General features: G+C 40.3%; 1 protein-coding gene across 2 annotated transcripts in view; it reads right to left on the bottom strand.

Annotated features, from left to right (window-relative positions):
• Positions 1 to 25,740, bottom strand: part of LOC126236650 (glyoxylate reductase/hydroxypyruvate reductase-like) — an 82,000-nt gene extending 56,260 nt beyond the window's left edge. For both annotated transcript variants that reach the window (XM_049946111.1, XM_049946112.1), the window contains exon 1: positions 25,520 to 25,740. In XM_049946111.1, the coding sequence (XP_049802068.1) occupies positions 25,520 to 25,590 (71 nt within the window). In that variant the 5' untranslated portion in view covers positions 25,591 to 25,740. The remainder of the gene's footprint in view (positions 1 to 25,519) is intronic.
• Between the last annotated feature and the right edge of the window lie 450 nt (positions 25,741 to 26,190).

Raw genomic sequence — 26,190 nt, 5'->3', positions numbered from 1 at the left:
CCCATATTTAGCACTTTTGAACTACTGCCACAAGCTGCAACATCGATTTTTAAAGCGCTTTATGTGGGAAACTATATTGTGTTCCTGCTAACAGACAACCTGTAGGGTAAAGCATACTGAAACATGCAACTATACTGTTTGTTTCAGATTCAAAATCATTTTGGGACTATGAGAAATATAGATGCCATTTCAGAGGCATTTTTGACAGGTTTTAACAATATTTTAATCACACAACTGTACTCTAAACTGCAATAAATCACTAAAAACAGCATTTGAATTTGTTTTCGTGTTAGAGGCTAGTCATTTAATTCACAAAACAATATGCAAGAAACAACTGATTTCAACTTAGTGCGATTAGTTTGAACTATGTAGTTCCACAAAATTCTCATTGGCGAGTTCTTCTATACTCTTAGTTTTGTTTGTCATAACATTAACAAAATTACTTGACTTCTCAAATGCATCTTTATGCCATTTGGAAGTCATAAGAATTTTTGCAGATTCGTCAAACTTTCTGAAATTGCTGAATGGGTAGTTTGTAATGTGCCATGACGACTGCCATGCCCTATACGTGGTCGGTAAGCACGCAGAACTTACAAGTGCACTTTTAATTGATTTATAATAAACCAGTCATGGTTATAACAACAGGCAGCCTAATCAAAGTGTTCTCTTTATACCATTTATGCCATTCTTGCAAATATAATTTTTGTCAGTTGTCATAAATTTAATTAATTCATATTTCAGGCATTCTTGGTCTAGGGGTAGTGTCTTTGACTAATAACCACAATGTCCTGAGTTCCAGATTCAAACGCTGTCACTGTTTAAATTGTGAATAAAAATAATCAGCGATGAAACTGTCGCTGAAAGGTGGAAAAATCAGCAACGATCAATGGCATCAGGATGCAGAAGACAATGGAAATCACTGCATTAAAAACACGTAATGTGTATTGACAGGACATACAACCTGTAATTAGCAAAATCCATATCACTTCAGGCAGGTGGGTTACCTTTACAGTCTTAAATGTTATTGAATTTAGCATATGTTAAAATTGAGAAGTAAGTAAGAAAGATATTTTTTTGTTTTCTCCCAAAAAAATTCCTGCCCTGGGATACAGGCCTCCAAAGATGACACTGAACATCATTTTGAAGGTGCGAATTTTGGAAAAAATTTTTAAATGCTGTATCTCTGTAACAGTTCTAGACATATTGTTAGAGTTTTTTTTTTTTATTTTAAAGAAAATTGCTTTATGATTACAATGGTATACTCCGTTTGGATGTATCTGTCAAAATTCTTTTACTGTCACCTTTTGAATTTTTTTTTATAATTTACAGAATTTTTTTTTTTTTTTTCAGAAGTGCCAGTCCAGAAAAGTTAAGATTTTTTCTGTCGATTAGTACCATGTAGTACTATATTCTCTGTAATGGAGAGCTTCCACTTTTAAGTTGGACAGGTTTTATTTTAAGGGTAATGTATGTCTTCACTGAAGTTGTTTCATACTAATTTCTTTGTTACAATGTTTATTTTTATTGTCTTTGTTGCAGTTATTTCTTATCACTTTCTTTGTTGCAATTTTTTCTTTTCACTTTCATTGTTGTAGACATTTCTTACACTTTGTTGTAGTTTCTAGTTAGTTTCTTTGTTGTGGCTGTTCATTGCAGGTTTCTGTATTGTAGTTATTCTGTGCTAATTTGTTTGCTGAAGAGGCTTCTAAGAAATCTGAGGCCATCCAGTGAGATCTGTGTTTTCGTGAAAAATTTGCCGGTTGACACAGCTGCAGTGTGTTTTGTGAAAAGGACTGTTTGAAATGTGTTCTGACTGGGCCACAGGAGAGCAAAATGTGCTGACTATTTGCATATCCATATATAAGACAAACAAACAGACTTTGTTTAGGTTGGGAATAAGTGTTCTCATTCGAAGACTCTGTTTCAAAGTGAAGATGTTTCCAGTGACGACTTTTTTGTGTTCTAAATGCTTTGACAGAATAACAACAATGATAATATCTGAATAAAGTGAAGCCTGCCATGGTGGAGATGATTCAGATTTTGCATCAATAGAGGAAGAATTAAATACCCTGACTCAGTCAACTGCAGAGGTAGGTGTTATGCCTGTTTAGAAACGGTGGTCAATGAAGTCGAGTCATAAGCTCTATGCATTAAGGAAGAGCAGAGAAATTACTAAAGCTATGGATGAATACACTACAGCAAAACTGATCAGACCCTTCAAAGTAGATATTCCATCTTCAGAAGAAAATGAACCAATGCACTCTTGCACCTCTTGCCAGGAATTTTTCACAAATATCAATTCAGCTGTTGAATAATGTGCATCCTAGAGTGAAAAGGTGTAACTTTTAACTATTATTCCAGAGACATTTTCAAATAAAACAATTTTGAACCAAGTTCCACCAGTATCAAAGTGCATGGTAGACAAATCAAGAAAGGTGAGGTCTGTAAAAGAAGTCTTTGGAAGACTAGATCCCTATTAAGGTCATCCTATAGATACAGATAAAGTTCAAATAGTGCAGTCATTTTATCTGGAAGATAAATGGGACTGTTCTTGCTGGAGTGCCAACAAAAAGGACACTATAACTGTAACAGTTGAAGGTCAAAAAGTTGTGAAAGTGAAGATGTACATGACATGCAGTATTAAAGAAACTTTTGCAATTTAGAAGAGCAACTATACAACTTCGCATATTGGAAGATCAAAATTTTATGCAATATGACCCAAATGGGTAGTTAGGCACCCACCTAGAGATGTCCGTTTATGTGTGTACTACACGAATTTTGAACTTTGTGTGGTATCTTTGGAGAACTTACTGGGGCACATGATGTATGACACCTTGGCTGGGTGTCTGAAGTCATTAGTAGTCTGTAACATAAAGCAAGAGACTTGTTTGTTTCAAAAATATGGTGACTGCTCTGGAAAGGGAGGACTGACTTTACAGACACTTGGCCTGGAAGACATAGCAGATAACTCTGCAGAAATTACATATGCAACATGGGAGGAAATATATACTAACTAAAAAAGGTGTTGCCTTTGACAGTTTCATTGATGAACTTGGTAAATGGTCCGTGAAAGCAGTAACACACCAGCGTCTGAAGAAATTGCAACAACAGCACATTGCAGAAGGGAAAGGGTGTGTACAGGCTGAAGAACTATGTTTAGTGCTCCACTGTGATTTTGCTGAGAACTGATGTGTAATTCTCCAACAGGAAGTACAAAGGTTTCATTGGAGTAATGACCAGGTTTCAATTTTTACAGGGGTGACATATTTTCAAAACAAGACCACAAGCGTTGCAGTTATAAGTGATGACACAGGACATGACTCAGCACATGCTTTGCTAGCAATGCACAAAATTCTTCAGCTGGAAAGAGGGGCAGAGAAGATCATCATTATTTCTGATGATGTTCCTAGTCATTTTTAAAATCGTTACCAGCTGTTTGAATTGAGTAAGGTACTTGTGCCAATTGACTGGGTATACAGTGTTACTGGTCACAGGATGGGGCCTTGTGATGGCATAGGAGGCCTACTGAAGCACCATGCTACAAAACAATCTTTCCAGACCAAATACAGCTGTGATTCAGAATGCTGAGGATTTTATGAGAGTCGTGAAATCTTACACATTCACAGCCCCCATTCTTTTGTCCAAAGAGGAAATCGAAGAATTCTGTGAGCAGAAAAAAGAAGAATCATCCAAACCAACTACTCCTGTGAAAGGAATTCAGAAGACACATTTTTGGACTCAAAGTGATGGGCAAACTCATATTGCATGCACTTTAAAGAACAAGAAAGAAGAAATTTCATTCATTCAGCCAACTCCTCAGAAATAAGCAGGATAATATTTAGATTCACAACCTGAGAAGGGGGGATGCTTGTGGCATGTGTGTACGATTGTGACTGGTGAATTGCAGAGATTATAGACACCAGTTACGAGTTGAATGAAATTGTGGTGAACTTTATGCTACCACATGGACCAGCTGCTGGATATAGGTTTCCAGCTGCAGGACAGCAACAATGCCATCAGTGCTCACTTCCTGTTCACAAAGTGCTCCAGTTCCTATTGGTTCAACAGAAAGAGGCATCACTCTATATCAAAGGAAGATACTAGAGCAGTGGAAAACACTTTTGGTTCACTGACTGGCTAATTTCAGTATAAAACAGAGTGCACAGAAGTTGTATAAACTGAAACCTTGAAGTCTTCGGATCTTTCACATACATTTTGGAACCATTTAAAATGCTTGAAAAATGAGTCTCTTACTCATCTTTCAAAGCTAAAATTATGTTAAATAAGGCTAGGTTTTGATTTTTATGAGCCTGTTATGTGATAATGTGGTAATGAAGCAGGTTTTATGTATCGCAAAAATTTCAACTGTTTACAAAAATCTATTAACCTAGAAGTGGAATCTCTCCATTTCAGGGAATGGAAAACTATATGTTACTAATCAACAGAAAAAAAAAAAATTGAAATTTTATGGATTGGCATTTTTGACAAAAAAAAAATCCATAAATTATAAAAAAAGTTCAGAATGCTTTAATAAAAGAACTTTGACAGGTAAATCCAAATGGAGGATTTCTCTGTAATCATAAAGCAATTATCTTTCAAATAAAAGAAAACAACAAAATATCTAGAACTGTTTCAGAGATACAGTATTTTAAAATTTTCTCCAAAATTCACATCTTCAAAATGGTATGTGCAGAGACATTTTTGGAGGGCTGTACCACAGAACAGATTTTTTATTTTGGGGGAGGGGGGAACAAAAAGAATACATGTTCCTTACTTAGTCCTTCATTTTAACATATGGTAAATTCAATAACATCCAAGACTATGAAGGTAAGATAAGATTTTCTCCTAGCTCACCTGAATTGGTATGGACTATGCCAATTGAAAAAGTATGATGATGATTTCTCCAATGGCAAAAGATTCCAGATTGGTTCCCCATTGAATCTCCAGGAGAGGGACTGCCAAGTGGAAGTTGACTGTGAGAAAAATACGGAAATACAAACGACGAAATAACATTCTAGGAGTTGCAGCTTGGATTGTCAGAAGTTGAACATAGTAGTAAAGCAAGAAAATCTGTAAAGGGGAACACAAAGGCTCAGTCTAGAAATACAGGGGGGAGGGGGGGGGGGCAGCAAAGTGAAATGCTGTTTGACACTAAGACAGACTTCAGATGGAAACACTCTTCTCTATTCAGTAAATCTGAAGATTTTCCATAGTGATCAAAATAAGTCAGGAAATTAAAACTGTGCAACTGCGACTGAAAAATAAATGAGAATTGGTTTAAATATCAATACAATTGTCAATTCTCTCAGAACCAATATGGCAGCTATAGTGAAAATGAAATTAAGATAAGAATTTCTGACAAGATGAATATAGGGTAACATCAACAGCAGCAGAAAACTGTATAACTGGAGTAGAATTAGTTATGAATAGGAAAGAAGAACAGAGAGCGAACTACCGTGAACAGCTAAATAACAGTTTCTCTCATCAGATCTGACAGCTAATCAACATCGACAACGACAGTCCAGATATACAGGCTAATGTCGCAAGCAGAAGATGAAGAGGTGGAGGAAGTATACGAGGATATTGGACATGTAATTCAGTATTTGACGAGACATAAAAATCTAATAGTCATGGGGGATTGGAACACAGTTGTAGGGAAAAGAATAGAACAAAGAGTTGGGAGAATATGGGCTTGGCAGTAGGAATGAGAGAGGAGAAACAGTAATTGAGTTCTGCAATAATCCTCAGTTGGCAGTAACAAATACTCTGATCAAGAATTACTAGAGGTGGAGGCATACTTGGAAACGACCTGGAGATGCAGAAAGATTCCGGCTGGAATACATCATTGTGAGACAGAGATTCTTAAATTAGATGTTGACTTGCAAGGCATACCCAGGAGCAGATATAGACTCAGACTGCAATTTAATTATGAAGAACACACTGAAGTTTAATAGAATCATCCAAAAGAATCTGTGTGGAAAGGAGTGGGATACTGAAGTACTAAAGAATGATGAGATGTATGTGAAGTTTACTAAGAATGTAGATACCGTGATAAGGAGTACCAGAGTAGGCGGTTCAGATGAAGATGAGTATATAGCTCCAAAAATGGTAATCACAGATGTGGGACAGTCAAACATTGATTTACAGAAGGTAACTGCAAGAAAACCTTAGTTATCAGAATAAATACTTTGACTGATTGATGAAAGAAGGAAGCACAAAAATATTCAGGGAAAGACAGGAATACAGCAATATAAATTCCTCGGAAATGAAATAATTAGGAAGTGTAGGGCAACCTTGTCTGTTCACTGAAGGATACCGCCGACAGTTGGTTGGCTGGGTGGGTTGTTTGGGGTAGGAGACCAAACAGCATGAACCATTCCAGCATTTGCCTGGAGCGATTTAGGGAAATCACAGAAAACCTAAATCAGGGTGGCTGGACACGGAATTGAACCGTCGTCGTCCTGAATGTGAGTCCAGTGTGCTAGCCACTGCCGACAGTTGAAGACGGTTGTAATGTGTAATAGGCACACCATCACACAGGAATTTCAAACTGCATCAGGATCCACTGCAAGTACTATGACAGGTGGGAGGTGAGAGAACTTACGATTTCATAGTCGAGTTTCTGTTCATAAGCCACACATCACGCCGGTGTGGGTATGGCAAAAGCCCAGTGAACGTCATCTGCCAGTGTGTGTAGTGCCAACAGTAAAATTTGGAGGCGGTTGTGTTATGGTATTGTCGTGTCCCTCATGGAGGGGACTTGCACCCCTTGTTGTTTTGCGTGGCACTATCTCAGCACAGGCCTACAATGATATTTTAAGCACCTTATTGCTTCCCACTGTTGAAGAGGATTTTGGGGATGGTGATTCCATTTTTCAACACGATCGAGCACCTGCTCATAATGCACGGCCTGTGGTGGACTGGCTACATGACAATAACATCCCTGTAATGGACTGGCCTATGCACAGTCCTGATCTGAAGCCTACAGAACACCTTTGGGATGTTTTGGAATGTCGACTTGCATCAATACCTCTCCTCAGTGTAGCACTCCATGAAGAATGGGCTGCCATTCCCCAAGAAAACGTCCAGCACCTGATTGAATGTATGCCTGCAGGAGTGGAAGCTGTCATCAAGGCTAAGGGTGGGCCAACACCATACTGCATTCCAGCAATGCCCATGGAGGGCGCCGCGAACTTGTAAGTCATTTTCAGCCAGGTGTTCGGATACTTTTGATCACATAATGTAGATGAGAGGTGCAACTTCGCTGCACATCTAATGTCAAGGTTTCCCTTGGATGGGTCTTGCATATCTTCACAATGGTTTGCATGTGTTCTTTTATGACTTTAACTGAACTGTAATGAGCACACTAGCGAGTACCAGAAAACAGTTTCAAAAGTTTTTCTGTTTCATCTAAAAGTATAATTCCATCTTACATGTAGAAAACAAGATGAATGAATATAACGTCTCTGTATACTTCCAAAACAGGAGACGCTAGAGGGAACACATGAGAATGCATGGACTTCACAAAGATTTAAGGAATAATTAGCACAGAAACTGAACAGAGCTTTTGGTTTGACTTCTCGAAGTTTTCGTTGTACTCCTCCACATATGCCAAACAATGGCACGGCATTGTAATATCCTTCAGCCCTGAACAACTCTATATGCACCCACCTTTTTTCAGCTGCTGTTGAGTATCTTTTGGCATACACTCTAATTCAGCTGGCTGGATTCTCATACTCATAACACAAAATAATTAAGTATAAGCTGTGAAAAAGCAATTTTTAGAAAGTACTAGTAATACTTAAGTAAAACATTACGGTAATAAATCGCTGGTAATCTCTTTACTGTTCGTGTGTGTGCGTTTTTACTTATAGTATAGTAGTATGGCATTGGTACGGTATCAAAAAATGCTTCATGCAGGATAATTACGCCCAGCAGGCAACTGGCTATCAGTCTATAGTTTTTCAGGTTCATGCAACATTTTACAATAATTCTAAAAATTCTGAACACATCCATTTACAATTACGATGGCCAGATATTGGGCAAGTACCTACGTATGTTTATATTTCGCTTGAGTGTGACTGTGGAGCCTCTAAATTCAAACTGCTTTTTATTTACTGAATATATTTTGGCCTTGTTTGGAATTTGATTAAAAGTGGTCTAGTCCTGTGGGCCTCCAACTCCCGATGTTCCCGAGATTTGGAGCCGCCCCCCCCCCCCCCCCCCCGCCGAGACGAACACCCCCCGCTCCACGTTACTCTTAGTCCACCACTGTTTCGGAGACAGAACTCTCACCACGGATATTCTTCCTAATGGGGCCGCTTAAACATGCAGAAGTTTCGTCATTCATTCGATTGGCAACTTCATTCGATTTTATTATAGCTTATTAGGAATGACAGGAATTAGTATGCAGCAGGTACCGTAATTTTTCTTTCCTTCTGATCTATACACTCCACAATTAGTAAAATCCCGAATGTTCTGGCTATAGAAATGTAAATTTGATTTTACATTTTTCGTCACATTTGTACCTGTAATTTTATTTATTTTTTGACGAATGGTGTCACTTTTAAGACTGTTCTTTATTTTTATATGTTTGTGTTTAACGGCCGTTTATGACACAATAATTCATCCTTTCAATGTCTGCAAGAACGAACCATATGCATGCTTTAGCAAAAACTCGGAAGTGTCCGGTCCATGGCGTCGGTTCACTCTATGTTGAACTTATTCCAGGTATGAGTATTAAACAAAGATATCGATATTTTGTTTCAATATTGTACCAAACGTAATGTCCATTTATGAACTATCGATTTTCGTGTGTCGAGTTTTCACCTTCATTTTTGGGAACTACTGGAAAATGTCAAAGTGCACACGGCAGTTTTCAGCTAATGTTGAAGTACCCGGTAGTTTCTAACTGCCATGTTCCTTGCTAACTGCAAGCACGCGTCGTCTAAAAAATGGTTCAAATGGCTCTGAGCACTATGGGACTCAACTGCTGTGGTCATAAGTCCCCTAGAACTTAGAACTACTTAAACCTAACTAACCTATGGACATCACACACATCCATGCCTGAGGCAGGATTCGAACCTGCAACCGTAACACGTCGTCTGACAACACATCTTCGGTTACTTTCGAGAACCTCTGCAGGTTCACACGCTGAAATAGCTGTAAAGGCCCCTGTAAACGATCAATTTGTCAGTCGTCTTTGACAGAAACTTTGATTGAAGGCTGCAAAGTTGTGGAAACTACGATCAAGGATAAAAACAATAGAGCAGTGGCATTTACCAAATGCTAGAGTTGTGCAACAACAACAACAACAACAACAACAAAGAGTTGTGTTTTTCCAAGCCATATATTACTAAGGAAGAACTTAAGAGAAATCAATATTCTACGTGCACATACACACGGGAGTGCAATGAAATAAAAAAAATCGAAGGTCTCCGGTTCTTCCACGGCCAATGTAAATATTTCGACCTTGTACTATTTTAATGAACTGTCATCAGAGGGTCAAGCAGAAGAGAATGGATTTTTACATAACTGTGTCTTATTCTTTCAGTGTGAGTGAGGAATAATAGGTTCTAAGTGTAATATTTCCTTTAGCACATATTCACGGGTATCTTTATCTCTCAGTTTTAGCCATTCCCAAGACCAGTGCCTAGTTTTCTTTTTAATGTTTAAACACATTGTTAAAGTAACTGCAAGAAATGCTTTGGCTGCATTGGTATCTACAGTGCGTTTTATAAGTTTTGGGACAAACAGAATAGTTTTTATTTACTTTGAGAAATAACAAATGGTTCAAATGGCTCTGAGCACTATGGGACTCAACTGCTGAGGTCATAAGTCCCCTAGAACTTAGAACTACTTAAACCTAACTAACCTAAGGACATCACACACATCCATGCCCGACGCAGGATTCGAACCTGCGACCGTAGCGGTCGCGCGGTTCCGGACTGTAGCGCCCAGAACCGCTCGGCCACTCCGGCCGGCGAGAAATAACAGATAAACAATTAATTGTATTATATTTTTCATTCCAATAGATAGAATGATATTCACCGAACAGTAAATTGAACATTTTACTTCGTTTAATGACTCACAAAATAAAAAAAAATTCATATTTATGTGGAATAACATAGATTTGCCTTCGCAAACGTTTAGGAACAAAGTGCAGAAATAAACGAAAAACTAGGAAATAATGAGGACTTGGTACTTCTACCGCGACGTTGTAACGCTTGTGTCGGCCGTTTTGGCGTACTTTGTTCAAGCTTCTGTAAGTACGAAATACTTCGATATTTACATTCTTCTTGCACTCGTCTCCAGACGTCTTGTTTAGACTGTATGGGGACTTTTCGAATATTTCTTTCTAACGCATCCCGTAAATTCTCTATGGTGGTTATATCCGGACTTCGTGGAGGGGGACTGACAACTTTTGGACAGTTGTATAGGAGCCACAACCGTACAATATAGGCGGTATGTTTGGGGTCGTTGTCCTGATAAAACTTGAAACAGTCTCCAATCCCAATATTTCCTGCGCTAATCTTCAAATTGTTCCTTAGAATCTGCAGGTATAAATTCTTATCCATTGTTCCGTCACTGAAGACCAGCTCACCCACTCCCTGGGCCAACATACAACCCCAAACCGTAACATTGCCCCTGCATTGTTACGCTGTAGCCACTGTATTGTTACGCTGTAGCTTACATTTTTTTTCTTCCAGCTCTTTGTTGGGCTGCCGCAAGATCGTTATTCGTCCATCCAGTCCTGATATGTTAAATTTTGATTCATCTGAAAAAGTTACTTGATTCCACCACTACATGGTCCTGTTCATGTGTTCCCTTGCGAACAGTAGCCTCTTCTTTCTATTGTCAGGACTGATCTAAGGCTTCCTTCCTGCATTCGCCCATGGTAATTTTCTCTGTACAGTACCCGTCTGATTGTGCTAGGACTGGCCTTCTTCCCAAAGTCTTCGTCAGCCTGAACGGTCTACCCGTATGGGAGGCCCCAATCACACGACGACAACAACAATGTCAATTCGTGTAGCTGTGATTCGTGTATCTTTCTTGGCCTTTCGCATTATTGCCCTCTCTTCTCTCCTCACAAATATCTTTGGACTCCCTGTCTGTGGCAGATTTTCTATCCTGTCTTCACATTTATATCGATGGACGATGTTCCCTAGAATACTTTTCTTGATATTCAGTAACGTTTCTATTTTTCGGCATGTTCTTCCCTTTTCATGGTGGAATATTACTAACTGCCTCTGTTCAAAAATGCTGTTTTTACCTCTATGTACTATTGTATACAAACACACTTGTGTTTCCTTTGAGCTCTAGGCAGGTAATGACTGACATCGCAAGAAGTAACGAATAACAGAGATATGCACAGTGACACACAATTGTTCCAAAACTTTTGAAGTACAGAGTTTCACATCTCGCAGTAAGAGATGGGGCTTGTTCTGTTGTATACAAGCAAACACTGTTGATTGCACTTTTCATCGCCCATAATTATATGTCAAACTTGCAGACGTACATCTTTATTTCCGTATTAACCATCATAAATTCTTTCATACCCAGACATACTGCGCACAATGTTGGTCCCAAAACTTATAAGAGGCACAGTATTCCTACCAGCATGCAGATACGTCGCGATGCAGCATGACAGAGCTGCTTCAAAAGTAAAGTTAAATTTGACCAACTTGGTTTGTAAATCTGTTCACTTGTTTGACAGAACCGTGGATAGGAAAAAGCTAATCTGACACACAAGTTGATCGTTTACAGGGATATTGAAATAGTTATACAATTTTCTTACATCTTCAAACAATGCGATTTATTAAAGGAAAGCACAGCGTTTACAAATTAATTATCGATTTGTGGTTTCAGTTTCAACTTCGTATAAAGTTTTTCATTGGTCTAGTTCATTTTATAGCAAATTATAAATATGTTTTATATCATTTTTATTCAAATTTGTCGATATTTTCAGGTCGTCCTAGTGACAATTTTCTAGACATTTTAGGCCATTAGATCCTGTGCCCTTTTTCATATTTGTAAACTAAATGAATTCTCGCTAGCGTAACTACACCACTGACCTCCAATGCGGGTGCCCCCGAGGAGGGATCTCTTGAGTTTTTCACCCGGTCTGAGGCGCAACTGCCTGAGAGCTGCTGAAAGGTGAGTTGCTGTCTAGTGGACAGCGTGCACCTTCATGAGGGGTGTTCAACCCGTGGCCCGAGGGCTGCCTGCATCCCAAAGCGCTTATTAAGTATATTATATGCGGTCCAAAAATACGCGTCTTCTTCCAATGTGGCCCGGGTGAACTAAAAGGTTGGACATCGTCGGCCGTGTGGCCGAGCGGTTCTAGGCGCTACACTCTGGAACCGCGAGACCGCTACGGTCGCAGATTCGAATCCTGCCTCGGGCATGGATGTGTGTGATGTCCTTCGGTTAGTTAGGTTTAAGTAGTTCTAAGTTCTAGGGGACTGATGACCTCAGAAGCTAAGTAACATAGTGCTCACGTCAGAGCCATTTGAACCATTTTTTAATCAGTGCCCTACACTGTCTGGGAGCGGCTCGCCAAATACTTGTGTGGTGCAAGATGCCGAAACAATTGTCACGAAACAAATAATGTTCGGAATACAAAGGCAGGACAAGCTTTTGGAAGAAACGGGACTGAAGCTTTCGTTTTCGGAAGAAGCAGTTCAGAGGAAACTTCACAATTTAAGAAATCATGTATCGGTGCGAAAATTAAATCTTGACCGCAACTAAATTGCAAATAAATCCTGGTTGCACTTTTTAATACAATCTGGCTATACAAAATTAAATAACTGCCTGCTAGCATTGTTTATATACTCTTGATGCCAAAATATTATGACCACCTGCTTAATAGCTTGTTTGTCCGTCTTTGGAACGAAATACATGACTCATTCTGCGTATCAGGAACCCGACAGCTTGTTGGCAGGTTTGTGGAGGTATGTGGCATTAGATGTCTAAGCACAAGTCACGTAATTCGCGTAAATGACGGGCCACTGATTTGCACATACGCAGTGATGGCGCACGATAGCTACCCAAATGGGTCCATAGGATTTACATCAGGCGAATTTGGTCGCCGAAACATCAAAGTGACTATAATGTTTCTCAAACCACTGTAGCACGGTTGTGGCTCCGAGGCACACACAATTATACTGCTGAAAGATGACATCGCCGTAGCGGAAGGCATCAAGTTTGAAGGGATAAAAGTGGTTCGCAGCTGTCATTGTGTCTCCAATTACTACCACAGGTACCATACAAGCGTGCAATGTCTGCCATAGCAAAAATCTGCTCCCACCGTCCGCCCCCGTAGCGTAGCAGTAGCGTTACCGCCTGCCACTTAGGGAGCCCGGGTTCGATTCCCAGCAGGGGAGTGGGTGTTTGTCCATCATCATCATCATCTGCCGAAGTGGCGTCAACTAAAATGGACTTGCAATATGGCGGCCGAACTCCCCCGAATGGGGCCTCCCAGCCAACAATGCCGCCACCAGCCAGTGCCCATGGCGCCCTACACCTCGATGACGGCGTTTGTGCAGACGACCATCGACCTACTGTAGGAAAAATGTGATTCACCCGAAGAGCTGACATGTTTCCACTGATCGACGGTCGAATCCCGATGGTCCCGTGCCCACTGCAATCGTAACTGACGATGTCGTCAGGTGAACACATAGGGGTGCTCTGCTGCGGAGTTCCATGTTCAACAAAGTACGATGAACGGTGTGCTCCGAAAGACATGTGCGTGCACCAGCATTGTGCTCTTTCGGCAGAGACGCCGTCATCTGTCCTACTTTACAGAGCAGATAACCCTCCGAACACCACGTTCTGGCCGGCTGGGGTGACCGAGCGGTTCTAGGCGCTACAGTCTGGAATCGCGCGACCGCTACGGTCGCAGGTTCGAATCCTGCCTCGGGCATGGATGTATGTGATGTTCTTAGGTTAGTTAGGTTTAAGTAGTTCTAAGTTCTAGGGGACTGATGATCTCAGAAGTTACGTCCCATAGTGCTCAGAGCCATTTGAACCATTTTGAACCACGTTCTGTGAAAAGTCATGGACGTCCACTCATTTATCGCCTAGTGGTAGTTTCACTGCGCTACCTCTTTCCGCAGATGCTCACGACAGTAGCACGTGAACGTTTGACCAGCTTCGCCGTTTTCGGGATACTCGTTCGCAAGCTCTGCGCAATAATAATCTGACGTTTGTCAGAGTCGCTTAGCTCAATGGATTTCCCCTTTTGCAGTCCATATCTTCGCTGCAGTGATCCCCCCGTCCGTGTCTGTTCCGCTTACATACTTTAGCTATCGCGTCACATGCCCGCAACGCCACCATGCGGCATCCAATGTCTCGTTGGGCATCGTCATAATGTTTTGGCTCATCAGTGTTTGATTAAGAATAAGAGTAGGAAGCTCGGGAACGAAATACTAATAGTAGTCTGTCATCGTTAAAGATATCTCAAGAGCTGAAGAAAATTAAAGGGAGAAGCGGAAGTTGATCAGACGACAATTACAAAAGCAACTGGCCTTACTTCGATGTGCTGAAGTTTGTTTCTCCGAGATTGGCTGCCTGTGCTCCCACACAAAGCAGTCTGGTACACGTAACGTAAGTCTTTTCTTCAGAATTTGCAGCCAAACAGCATAGTGTCGGTACTGCCAAGAAACTCCGCCCTTAGTTGATTTAAAGTAATGTCTGAGCCTTATCTGTCACGTTTCTTATTTGTACCTTAGAAAAATTATTTCTTTTGTCTCCGCCACGGTCGGATACGACATGCCATTTGTTGTTTCTAATCCATTATACCGCTTTCAAAATACTACTGTAACGCGTCACTATTCATACATTCCACGAAGCGCGATAATTGAAGATAAGTTTTACGTGAAGACAAGTTTACAACCTGGAGTATTGGAGAAAGTCGAAAGTACTGTACTGGTGCTGAGGAAGAGACTACGGAGGACATGACAAGAGTGTTGAAGAGCCGACTCGATGGGAAAAAAAAAAAAAAAAAAAAAAAAAAAAAGCAATGTGATGACGACAATCTGGTGGCAAGGGCAGCACTCCAAAGAAGTGTTAGCGAAAGGTGTACATAACGAGTATGACTTTCTGGACAGTGTGTTGCCTCTGAACTGCGCACACTGTTCTCTATGTTCTGTGATGGAATTAAAGATGCATCCACATGGTGCCTTTTTTTCTGTTCGACGTTGCGCATGCGCTTACATATCCGCCAGCGCAACTGTCGATGCGCATTTGTGCATGCGTAATTTCCTTTTCTGCACTTTTTTCCCACATAATCAATTACGATTCCCTTTTACCTTCTCCCAACTCATGTTCAAAATAAAAAAAAAAATCTATTTACGACATAACATCATTTGACTTTTCTTTTCAATAAACTTTACCAACAGTCATATACTTTATGTTATTTACAGTCATATACTTTATGACTTTATGACTTTTACAGTCATATACTTTATGTTATTTTATTTCGAACGCAACCAGTTTCGGCAGTTCATTTTGTCATCTTCAGGCCCCATGCTCTTTTTTCGAATCAACGAGCTTATCGTATAGCGCCATAAAACTGGATACCGTGCATTCCAATCGTTGTGCAACAGATTCAACGATTCATGGATAGGAAAGAAAGTGAACTATTTGTTTTTAAATCGCGTGTAAGTCGTTGCTGCAATTATTTGAATTGGTATAGAAAGACGGTAAAGGTCTGCCAGTCGTCTCTTGACACCTTCTCTATAAGGAAGTTTCCAGTGTGCTGCGATACTGTGAACCCTTGAGTACGTAAACTCAGTGTCTCTTCCGGAATTTTTCAGTCTCAAAGCTATGTGTAGTGGATACACGTATGTCACATCGAAAAACTATTCCATCTCCTGATGGAAAACTTACTAACAGTTAATTCTGAAGCATTTTCAAAGTCTTTAGACATTCAGCAGCATTGCATTAACGTTTTAGGAGAGTGCAGATTAAAAGCCTGTTGACGTTAGTCGTTAGCAGCCATTGTGTTCTTGTTTGATTCATTAATTTTGTAGCACTACAACAAGCACGAACGAATTGCTTAACTGTATCAAAAAGATACCCATACCCGAGTCTGTTAGCAATTTAAGGAAGGGGTCGAAGATTAGAGTTTTTATGCTGTATTCTCCTGTTTGGTTACTTCAGTAGAGTTCTTGGCGCATGTTAGGAGAAAAAGAAAGGCGCGAGTACTGGCAGGAGCAGAGACGACTGAATCGGGCCGCGTCGATACCTAGTGGTAAATGTTAGGCCATCCGCCTACAAGTATTTTTTTCCGTTTGCTAAAGCTGTAAGGCAACTAAAACCTTGCTGAACCCGAAGGTTTGTTCGAAGACTGCAGTGATTTACCACCCACCTCTGAACTGACTTATACAGACAGTTAGAAGGGGTACTCCGAAACACGGTGCAACTTTACTGGCCATTCTTGTCGTTGCAAGTGAAAGAAGCGATAAGAAGAAAAATTTAGCGGAAACGATAACGCGAAAAATAAAGCGAAACTGGCGGTTTGTGGCGAAATAACGCGAAATCGGCTGCTAGAACGAAATATTGCTAAGTTTGTCACTTTGCCATACAAAACATGTTGTAAATTGGGGGACGGCAGTTTACCATATTTGCAACTGATGGTTATTGGATGTTGAAATTGTAGTGTGACTTGTTATTTCCTCGAGGCTGACGTTCTCGTATAATCTTAAAATGACAGTTCGTTTCCAACATAACTATAACGTGGCGTGAAAAATAGCACCAAAGATGGCAAAAAAATAGCACCTTAACTGAAAAAAATAATACCACCAAAATTCGAAGGAAGGTAACCAGAAATGGAAAAAAATGATACTGGAAAAAATACTACAAAATTGCAAAAAAATACCGAAACTGGAAAAAACACCCAATCTACCAAAAAGGTAATGGCAAAGCTGGTAAAAAAGGTAACATGTAACTTGCAAAAACAGGTAATGCTGAATCTGACAAAAATGGTAACACCAGATCCATGAAAACAACTAACACCAGAACTGGCAAAAGCCAGTGTCATCGAATATGCTAAAAAGAATCAACAATCCTGCAAAAAAATAGGTATCGCTGAACCTAGCAAAAAGTAACATCGAACATGGGAAAAAAATAACACTGAATCCGGCAAAAACACCGAAATTGGCAAAAAATAGCACTGAAATTGGTCAAAAATGTCGCCCATTTGCGCAAAAAATTACACCGAAACTGGCAAAAAAAATACCACCTAAACAGGGAAAGATGTAACACTTCAGTTGAAAAATAAGAACGAAATTCGCAAAATATACCGCATCAGTAAAAAAGTACAAAGCAAAAAATTGACAAAAATGGCATAGAATTTGGCAAAAATTAATACAGAAACTGGCTACAAATAACACCCAAATTGGGAAGAAATAACACAGAATTTGGCCTTAAATTAAAACGATTTTTTCCAGTCCCTAACGATAACATGAACCATGGACCTTGCCGTTGGTGGGGAGGTGCGTGCCTCAGCGATACAGATGGCAGTACAGTAGGTGCAACCACAACGGAGGGGTATCTGTTGAGAGGCCAGATAAACGTGTGGTTCATGAAGAGGGGCAGCAGTCTGGATGATTGACTGATCTGGCATTGTAACACTAACCAAAACAGCCTTGCTGTGCTGGTACTGCGAACGGCTGAAAGCAAGGGGAAACTACAGCCGTAATTTTTCCCGAGGGCATGCAGCTCCACTGTGTGGTTAAATGATAATGGCGTCCTCTTGGGTAAAATATTCCGGAGGTAAAATAGTCCCCCATTCGGATCTCCGGGCGGGGACTACTCAAGAGGACGTCGTTATCAGGAGAAAGAAAATTGGCGTTCTACGGATCGGAGCGTGGAATGTCAGATCCCTTAATCGGGCAGATAGGTTAGAAAATTTAAAAAGGGAAATGGATTGGTTAAAGTTAGATATAGTGGGAATTAGTGAAGTTCGGTGGCAGGAGGAAGAAGACTTTCGGTCAGGTGAATACAGGGTTATAAATACAAAATCAAATAGGGGTAATGCAGGACTCTGTTTAGTAATGAGTAACAAAATAGGAGTGCGCGTAAGCTATTACAAACAGCGTAGTGACCGCATTATTGTGGCCAAAACAGACACGAAGCCCAGGCCTACTACAGTAGTACAAGTTTATATGCCAACTAGCTCTGCAGATGATGAAGAAATTGGTGAAATGTATGATGAGATAAAAGAAATTATTCAGGTAGTGAAGGGAGATGGAAATTTAATAGTCATGGGTGACTGGAATTTGACAGCAGGAAAAGGGAGAGAAGGAAACATAGTAGGTGAATATGGATTGGGGGTAAGAAATGAAAGAGGAATCTGCCTGGTAGAATTTTGCACAGAGCATAACTTAATCATACCTAACACTTGGTTCAAGAATCATAAAAGAAAGTTGCATACATGGAAGAATCCTGGAGATACTAGAAGGTATCAGATAGGTTATATAATGGTAAGACAGAGATTTAGGAACCAGGTTTTAAATTGTAAGGCATTTCCAGGGGCAGATGTGGACTCTGACCACAATCTATTGGTTATGAACTGTAGATTAAAACTGAAGAAACTGAAAAAAGTGTGAATTTAAGGAGATAGGACCTGGATAAACTGAAAGAACCAGAGGTTGTACAGAGTTTCAGGGAGAGCATAAGGGAACAATTGACAGGAATGGGGGAAGAAATACAGTAGAAGAAGAATGGGTAGCTCTGAGGGATGGAGTAGTGAAGGCAGCAGAGGATCAAGTACGTAAAAAGACGAGGGCTAGTAGAAATCCTTGGGTAACAGAAGAAATATTGAATTTAATTGATGAAAGGAGACAATATAAAAATGCAGTAAATGAAGCAGGCAAAAAGGAATACAAACGTCTCAAAAATGAGATCGACAGGAAGTGCAAAATGGCTAAGGAGGGATGGCTAGAGGACAAATGTAAGGATGTAGAGGCTTATCTCACTAGGGGTAAGATAGATACTGCCTACAGGAAAATTAAAGAGACCTTTGGAGAAAAGAGAGCCACTTGTATGAATATCAACAGCTCAGATGGAAACCCAGTTCTAAGCAAAGAAGGGAAAGCAGAAAGGTGGAAGGAGTATATAGAGGGTGTATACAAGGGCGATATATTTGAGGTTAATATTATGGAAATGGAAGAGGGTGTAGATGAAGATGAAATGGGAGATACGATACTGCGTGAAGAGTTTGACAGAGCACTGAAAGACCTGAGTCGAAACAAGGCCCCCGGAGTAGACAACATTCCATTGGAACTACTGACGGCCTTGGGAGAGTCAGTCCTAACAAAACTCTGGTGATGTATGTGACAAGCGAAATACCCTCAGATTTCAAGAAGAATATAATAATTCCAATCCCAAAGAATGCAGGTGTTGACAGGTGTGAAAATTACCGAACTATCAGTTTAATAAGTCACAGCTCGAAAATACTAACGAATACGAGTTCTTTACAGACGAATGGAAAAACTAGTACAAGCCTACCTCAGGGAAGATCAGTTTGGATTCCGTAGAAATGTTGGAACACGTTAGGCAATACTGATCTGACGACTTATCTTAAAAGAAAGATTAAGGAAAGGCAAACCTACGTTTCTAGCATTTGTAGATTTAGAGAAAGCTTTTGACAATGTTGATTGGAATACTCTCTTTCAAATTCTAAAGGTGGCAGGGGTAAAATACAGGGAGCGAAAGGCTATTTACAATTTGTACAGAAATCAGATGGCATTTATAAGAGTCGAGGGGCATGAAAGGGAAGCAGTGGTTGGGAAGGGAGTGAGACAGGGTTGTAGCCTCTCCCCGATGTTATTCAATCTGTATATTGAGCAAGCAGTAAAGGAAACAAAAGAACAATTCGGAGTAGGTATGAAAATCCATGGAGAAGAAATAAAAACTTTGAGGGTCGCCGATGACATTGTAATTCTGTCAGAGACAGCAGAGGACTTGGAGTCGACAGTATCTTGAAAGGGGGATATAAGATGAACATCAACAAAAGCAAAACGAGGATAATGGAATGTAGTCGAATTAAGTCGGGTGATGATGAGGTAATTAGATTAGGAAATAAGACACTTAAAGTAGTAAAGGAGTTTTGCTATTTGGGGAGCAAAATAACTGATGATGGTCGAAGTAGAGAGGATATAAAATATAGACTGGCAATGGCAAGGAAAGCGTTTCTGAAGAAGAGAAATTTGTTAACATCGAGTATAGATTTAAGTGTCAGGAAGTCGTTTCTGAAAGTATTTGTATGGAGTGTAGCCATGTATGGAAGTGAAACATAGACAATAAATAGTTTGGACAGGAAGAGAATAGAAGCTTTCGAAACGTGGTGCTACAGAAGAATGCTGAAGATTAGATGGGTAGATCACGTAACTAATGAGGAGGTATTGAATCGAATTGGGGAGAAGAGGAGTTTGTGGCACAACTTGACAAGAAGAAGGGACCGGTTGGTAGGACATGTTCTGAGGGATCAAGGGATCACAAGTTTAGCATCGGAGGGCAGCGTGGAGGGTAAAAATCGTAGAGGGAGACCAAGAGATGAATACACTAAGCAGATTCAGAAGGATGTAGGTTGCAGAAAGTACTGGGAGATGAAGAAGCTTGCACAGGATGAAGTAGCATGGAGAGCTGCATCAAACCAGTCTCAGGACTGAAGACCACAACAACAACAACAACAACAACAACAACGACGATAACAGGGGGTAAGTCGTACGGCCAACTGGGAATCTAGTCTGTCAGTTTACCCACTGAGTCACCGCTCCACATTTCTATTCAAACCATTAATACGTTATTTATCAAATAGAAATTGCACTCAGTCAAGGGAACGAACACTAGCCTCTGGATTCGGTACAAGAAGTAACCAAATACAATACAGTGGCTTACGTAAGTTTCAAATAATTTATTCACGAATAAATTTGTTTAAATGATAGAATTATTCGAATAACTATCCAGATAGAAATTTATTCTGCTTACCAATACAACTTGCACGTCCTTCCTCTCTGCTGTCATTGCAGTTAATATTAACAACGCTAAAGAGTCCTGTTAGTTCAGTTGCTCGATTTACTCATAACAGCCTACAATGTAGCTGGATTGAAGTTTTCTGTTAATTATAAACAAAGTAAACAATCAGAATCAGCTTTCACGGTGGGCAACATAAATTTTTTTCATTTGCTCTGTTCAAAACCTGCATCAATGTCAGTGCGATTTTAGCTGGAGACTGAATGTAAGCATTATTTCATCAGCTTTTATTACGCAAATTTACAGTTCCTTCAGCTAAATCAGTGACCTCCAATAACATTTAATATTCGATTACCACTGTACGTGTCATTATACATTATCATACTCTTTTTTTTTCTAATTCTAAATGCACTCCAACGTTTGCTAAGACCATTAGTGCCGCTACATTGTGACGAAGCTGTATAGGGTGCATATTTTTTAGCTGTCTGGCAGGGCCACGTACCTGCTGCCCCGCACTTCGTTGAGTGAGCGCCGCATGATAGGAAGAGGTACGAGGAATACGAAGTGACGACAACGATCTGTTGGTAAATTTCTGAAGGAGGTCACACCGATATTTAGATTTTATGCTTGACGAACTACAGCTATAAGGCTGGAAATAACATTTAGTTAGCTAGTAACCGGCGACTTATATACCAGTTTCAACTATTTATTGTTCATTTCAAAACAAGGTATTTCAGTGATTATTCCTGAATCTGAGAAATACTTAAGGGAGGTTCTTAGTAGTTGTGTGAAGATAAATTAACTTTCAATGCGTCATTTGTACTTTATTTTATATAAAAAAAGTTGTTTACACAGCTTTAACCATTAAAGATTATATGTAGATACATCCTTGGACTCGACAAATTTGGGAATTTCATAGATGCCAAAACCCACTGAAAAGGAGACTGTTTTTACCTTACAATTTTTCTAATACTACAAGTACGTATTTTGTGTGTGTGTGTGTGTGTGTGTTTAGTTTCGTTACATTATATAGTGCTTAGGCTTAGGGACTGATGGCCTCAGCAGTTTGGTTCCATAAGACCTTACCACAAATTTCCAAATTTTGTGTGTGTGTGTGTGTGTGTGTGTGTGTGTGTGTGTGTGTGTGAGAGAGAGAGAGAGAGAGAGAGAGAGAGAGTGAGTGAGTGCAGTGTAAGCCGAGCTTGACGTCCCCATCCGACGGATGGATCACCATCAACAGTGTCACATGCCCTCACTTCATGAGTTTGGTATTAAAGTCGGACATTGGCGCAAAGCCTGGTGGTCAGGAATCTTAAAGGGAGGTTTACTATGAGTTCGTTCAAAAAATCGTTTTTCTTTAAATTGCATTTTTGGATCCGTAAAAGGGTTTAGAATCCACCCCTGAAACGGTTTTTCCGAATACGGAACGAAAATGTTTGTTATTCGCGGTTGAACAAAAAAATGCACCTGCCTGAAATCGGCCTTTTTCACGCACCAGTGTTTTTCGGGGATTTCGACTTTATAGCCGCGAAAAATTATTCTATATGCTTGCCCAAGGATCAAGTGATCAAGGAGCTTACGACATACAACGGCTTGGCAATCCAACAGCATTCCAATTCGGTGGAACAGATGAAGAAGGCAATTTGGGCAACGTATTTCCACAAGCGTCCGACGGATGACCACCCACAACGCCAAAATTGTCCGGGTGGGGAAACTAGTTGATGCAAGTGGCGCATTGCAGAGGCTACCGGGCATCTGGACGAATATCAACACGAATAGCCGCTCTCCTAAGAAGTTCAAAAAGCGATTCATCCGAGGACGAGTTATTGTACCGATGCTTGGGAGGAAACACACAAAATTCAAACGAAAGTTTGAACGCGTGTGTTTGGCAGTTAGGTCCCAAGCATTTGCATTCTGGTGCGGAGACTGTGGAGACTGCGACTTTCCTGGCAGTGAGCAGCTTCAACGAAGGGTATTCAGCAATTCCGAAGACCATGACAACGATGGACGTCACCCTGGGACTTCAAATGCTTCAAATGGCTCTGAGCACTATGCGACTTAACTTCTGAGGTCATCAGTCGCCTAGAACTTACGCCTAGAACTTAGAACTAACTAAACCTAACTAACCTAAGGACATCACACACATCCATGCCCGAGGCTCCAGACTGTAGCGTCTAGAACCGCACAGCCACTCCGGCCGGCACCCTGGGACTCGATTCGACGCAGTTAGCCAAGATTCGGACGACCACCGGATTCAAGCGGTCGAAAACCGCTTGTCACCGGTCGTACGAGCGGCTCTGGAGCAACGCAGGGTGGCCCAGATCAAGCAGAACGCCCCCTATGAGGCAGAGGAAGGACTAGTTTATGGACCCGGAATAGCAGATTGAACGTAAGTTGCGTAATATTACATTTATATGTACTCAAAACTTCAAACGCCTTTTTCTCGAAACGACTTTTTTTATCGCGAGGTATGGTAACTTCAAATCTACTGAACCGATTGGCATGATTCTTTGTTTCCGACGAAGCTAACTAACTTGTCTAGGAGTTGTACCACTTTTATTCTGATCCATCAACTATAAATATTTTTACTTGGCCGACGAAGTCGAAAAATCGATGAAAAAACCCTATTTTGTTTCAAATGGCTGCCATTTTGTTTCCTATGGTCCAAATAACTTAAGCGAGGTACAACTGCTAAAGAATCTTATATACTTCGCTAACGTCAGCTCAATTTTGATATCAGACGAGCCGGCTGACCTGTGACATACCGCGCGTGGAGGTCTACATCGAAATTTTGTTTCGTTCCGACGGCACTTCCACCTTTGCTCTTCGACATTTCCGGTTGAAAAAATTCCAGTTTGTAGAGTAAATATCAATAAACATTTTGACCAAATTTGACATTGATATCTATAACACATACCGAAAAAAAAATCTCAAAAAACACCTCTCTCCTGCTCTCGCCCCCCCCCCCCCCCCTGCCGACACCGCATCAGGCTCCACAGGTGTTGTGTAAGTCGCCATGGCATGAACACTCGCCCAGACTTTTCATAAATTTCTGGCTTATTTTTCTCTGTTTCCTACTTCGAAACTTGCTGTATCTTATTCTTTACAGTAATATGAACAGAGTTTATATCCAAATACTTGACGCTCATTGCACCAAGTCTCAAATTTTTATTCAAATCATCTTTAGAAGCGGCACTCCATACGACTTTACTTTGTCTGTAATCGTTTATAAATTTAAGGGTGCTTCCTTTGGAGTCAACAAACATTACTGCACATAAATCGCTTCATAGCATAAACTCAACACACTACACAATGAAACACACACGGGCCCCAGCTGCCTGTCGCCTGCTAAAAAGCGCAAAGCTCCCTACCGAAGGCGGAAGAAAATGCGCTTTTAAAATAGCGCAGGGCTTCCTTTTCCACGAAATTACGCATGCACAAATGCGCACGCATAGTTGCGGTGTTGGAAATTTACACGCAAGCGTAAAGTTGAACAGAAAAAAAGGCTTCGTGAGGACAAGTTTATCACTGCTCTTTCTCAAGCAGAATATCTTTCTTCAATCTCGCTGTAACTTCCTGAAATTTGCAAAAAAAAAAAAAAGTTATCGTCACTTCGTATTTCTGGTCCCTTCGTTATCTAGGTACTACTTCGTCACAATAGACGCACCACAAACACCCAAGCGAAGTGGAAACTGCTTGCGCTATGTGGCAACATGACAACACGAGAACGTTACGTGCGTTCTTTCCACAAATTTTTGTGCATGCCCTTTTGTTCCCGTGCGTCTGTGATTGCGCATAACGGCAGAGGCTTCGTGTGGACACACATTAAAAAGAAAACTATAATTTGTGCAGCCGACGAGGAGACAAACATTCCTCTGCTTGATTCGTGGGTGCGAAATTACAGAAGATAATCGAATGTTATGATTTTAGTGACAAATGTATATGCTTACACAATGCGCGATTAATCATCTAAATTTTGTAGATACTAAAATGAGGTAGGTGTCTCGAGAACAGTACTGCCGCAATTCAAAACATCTCAAGCCAGCACTTCCAATGTACAACAATATGAAGTACAGATGGATTGCATATTAATAACGAAAACAATACGAATGTTTCAACAAGCCTTGTTCATGTGGTCTGCATTATGGAAATATAGTAATGATATCCCAATAACGACAAAGAAGGAACTAGTTTTCGTTACTGTACTGTACTTCTCATTGTGAATGTATAATATAACGATATAACATCAGCTTCCTTGCACTATGAATGCACGTGACTGTGACTCAAATGAGTGTTTTTGCATGTGTTACTCAGTTCAAAGTACGATTATATGAACCAAGGAATGTTGAAATCATGATTCCGACATGTGCCGGTTACCTCGAAAGATTAGTTATTAAATGTGCTACGACAACAGACGCAATCAACATTCTGAATAGTTACTTAACGTATTTTTATATAATTTTTTGTACGGTTATCGTTCTTGAGTTGTTCCGATTCACAGTTAAAAAAACGATTAAATAAAAGTATCTCCACGTACCTTCCTTGCAACAGCTGAATTGCCTTCTTGGGAATATCCGAATGCGCCACAAGCACTCGTGGCTTAGACATGCTGACAGGGGAACTGTCACTGGTTGCAAAGCTAAACCGGCTCTAATAGACAGCCGCAACGATCTAAGTATATAGCTCCCGTAGATTGGCAAACGCAGTCTACTCACTACTGCGTAAGTCGAGATGGTTCCTCAGTAACAGCGTGTTGTGTTCGTGTTTGTCGTTTACTTTCAGCCTATGTGGACGAAAGTGTGTAACAGATAAGGAGATAAATGATAACGTAATCTGCAACAAAATCTGGAGTGCAAGGGTTCTAAAGTTGAAACTTACAGAGCGAAACCAGCATGATGCAAAAATTGGTGTTCGATCTATCACGTTTTATATACGGTACAATAAATTTGGTTGCCTTCGATTTATCACATTTTATATGTAATAAATTTGGATGCCATTTTTTGTTGGCATTGAGATGTTGAGCTTTTCCGAAGTAATGTTCCCCTTACCGGTAATGTTATGTATGATTTAAAACATGATACGAGTCATTTTACAACACAGCGTAGTGCAGATTACAGAAATATTAATCTACTTAATAACAGATCCACAGCGGCGAGCAAATACGAATGAAAACGTTATAAGCAACCAACTGTCATAAATTGCAGTACG

Source organism: Schistocerca nitens, chromosome 2 (genome assembly GCF_023898315.1).
Source record: "Schistocerca nitens isolate TAMUIC-IGC-003100 chromosome 2, iqSchNite1.1, whole genome shotgun sequence".
NCBI classification, from domain to species: Eukaryota; Metazoa; Arthropoda; class Insecta; order Orthoptera; family Acrididae; genus Schistocerca; species Schistocerca nitens.
The sequence above is the reverse complement of the archived record's forward strand: the minus strand, read 5'-3'. Positions and strand labels throughout refer to the sequence as shown.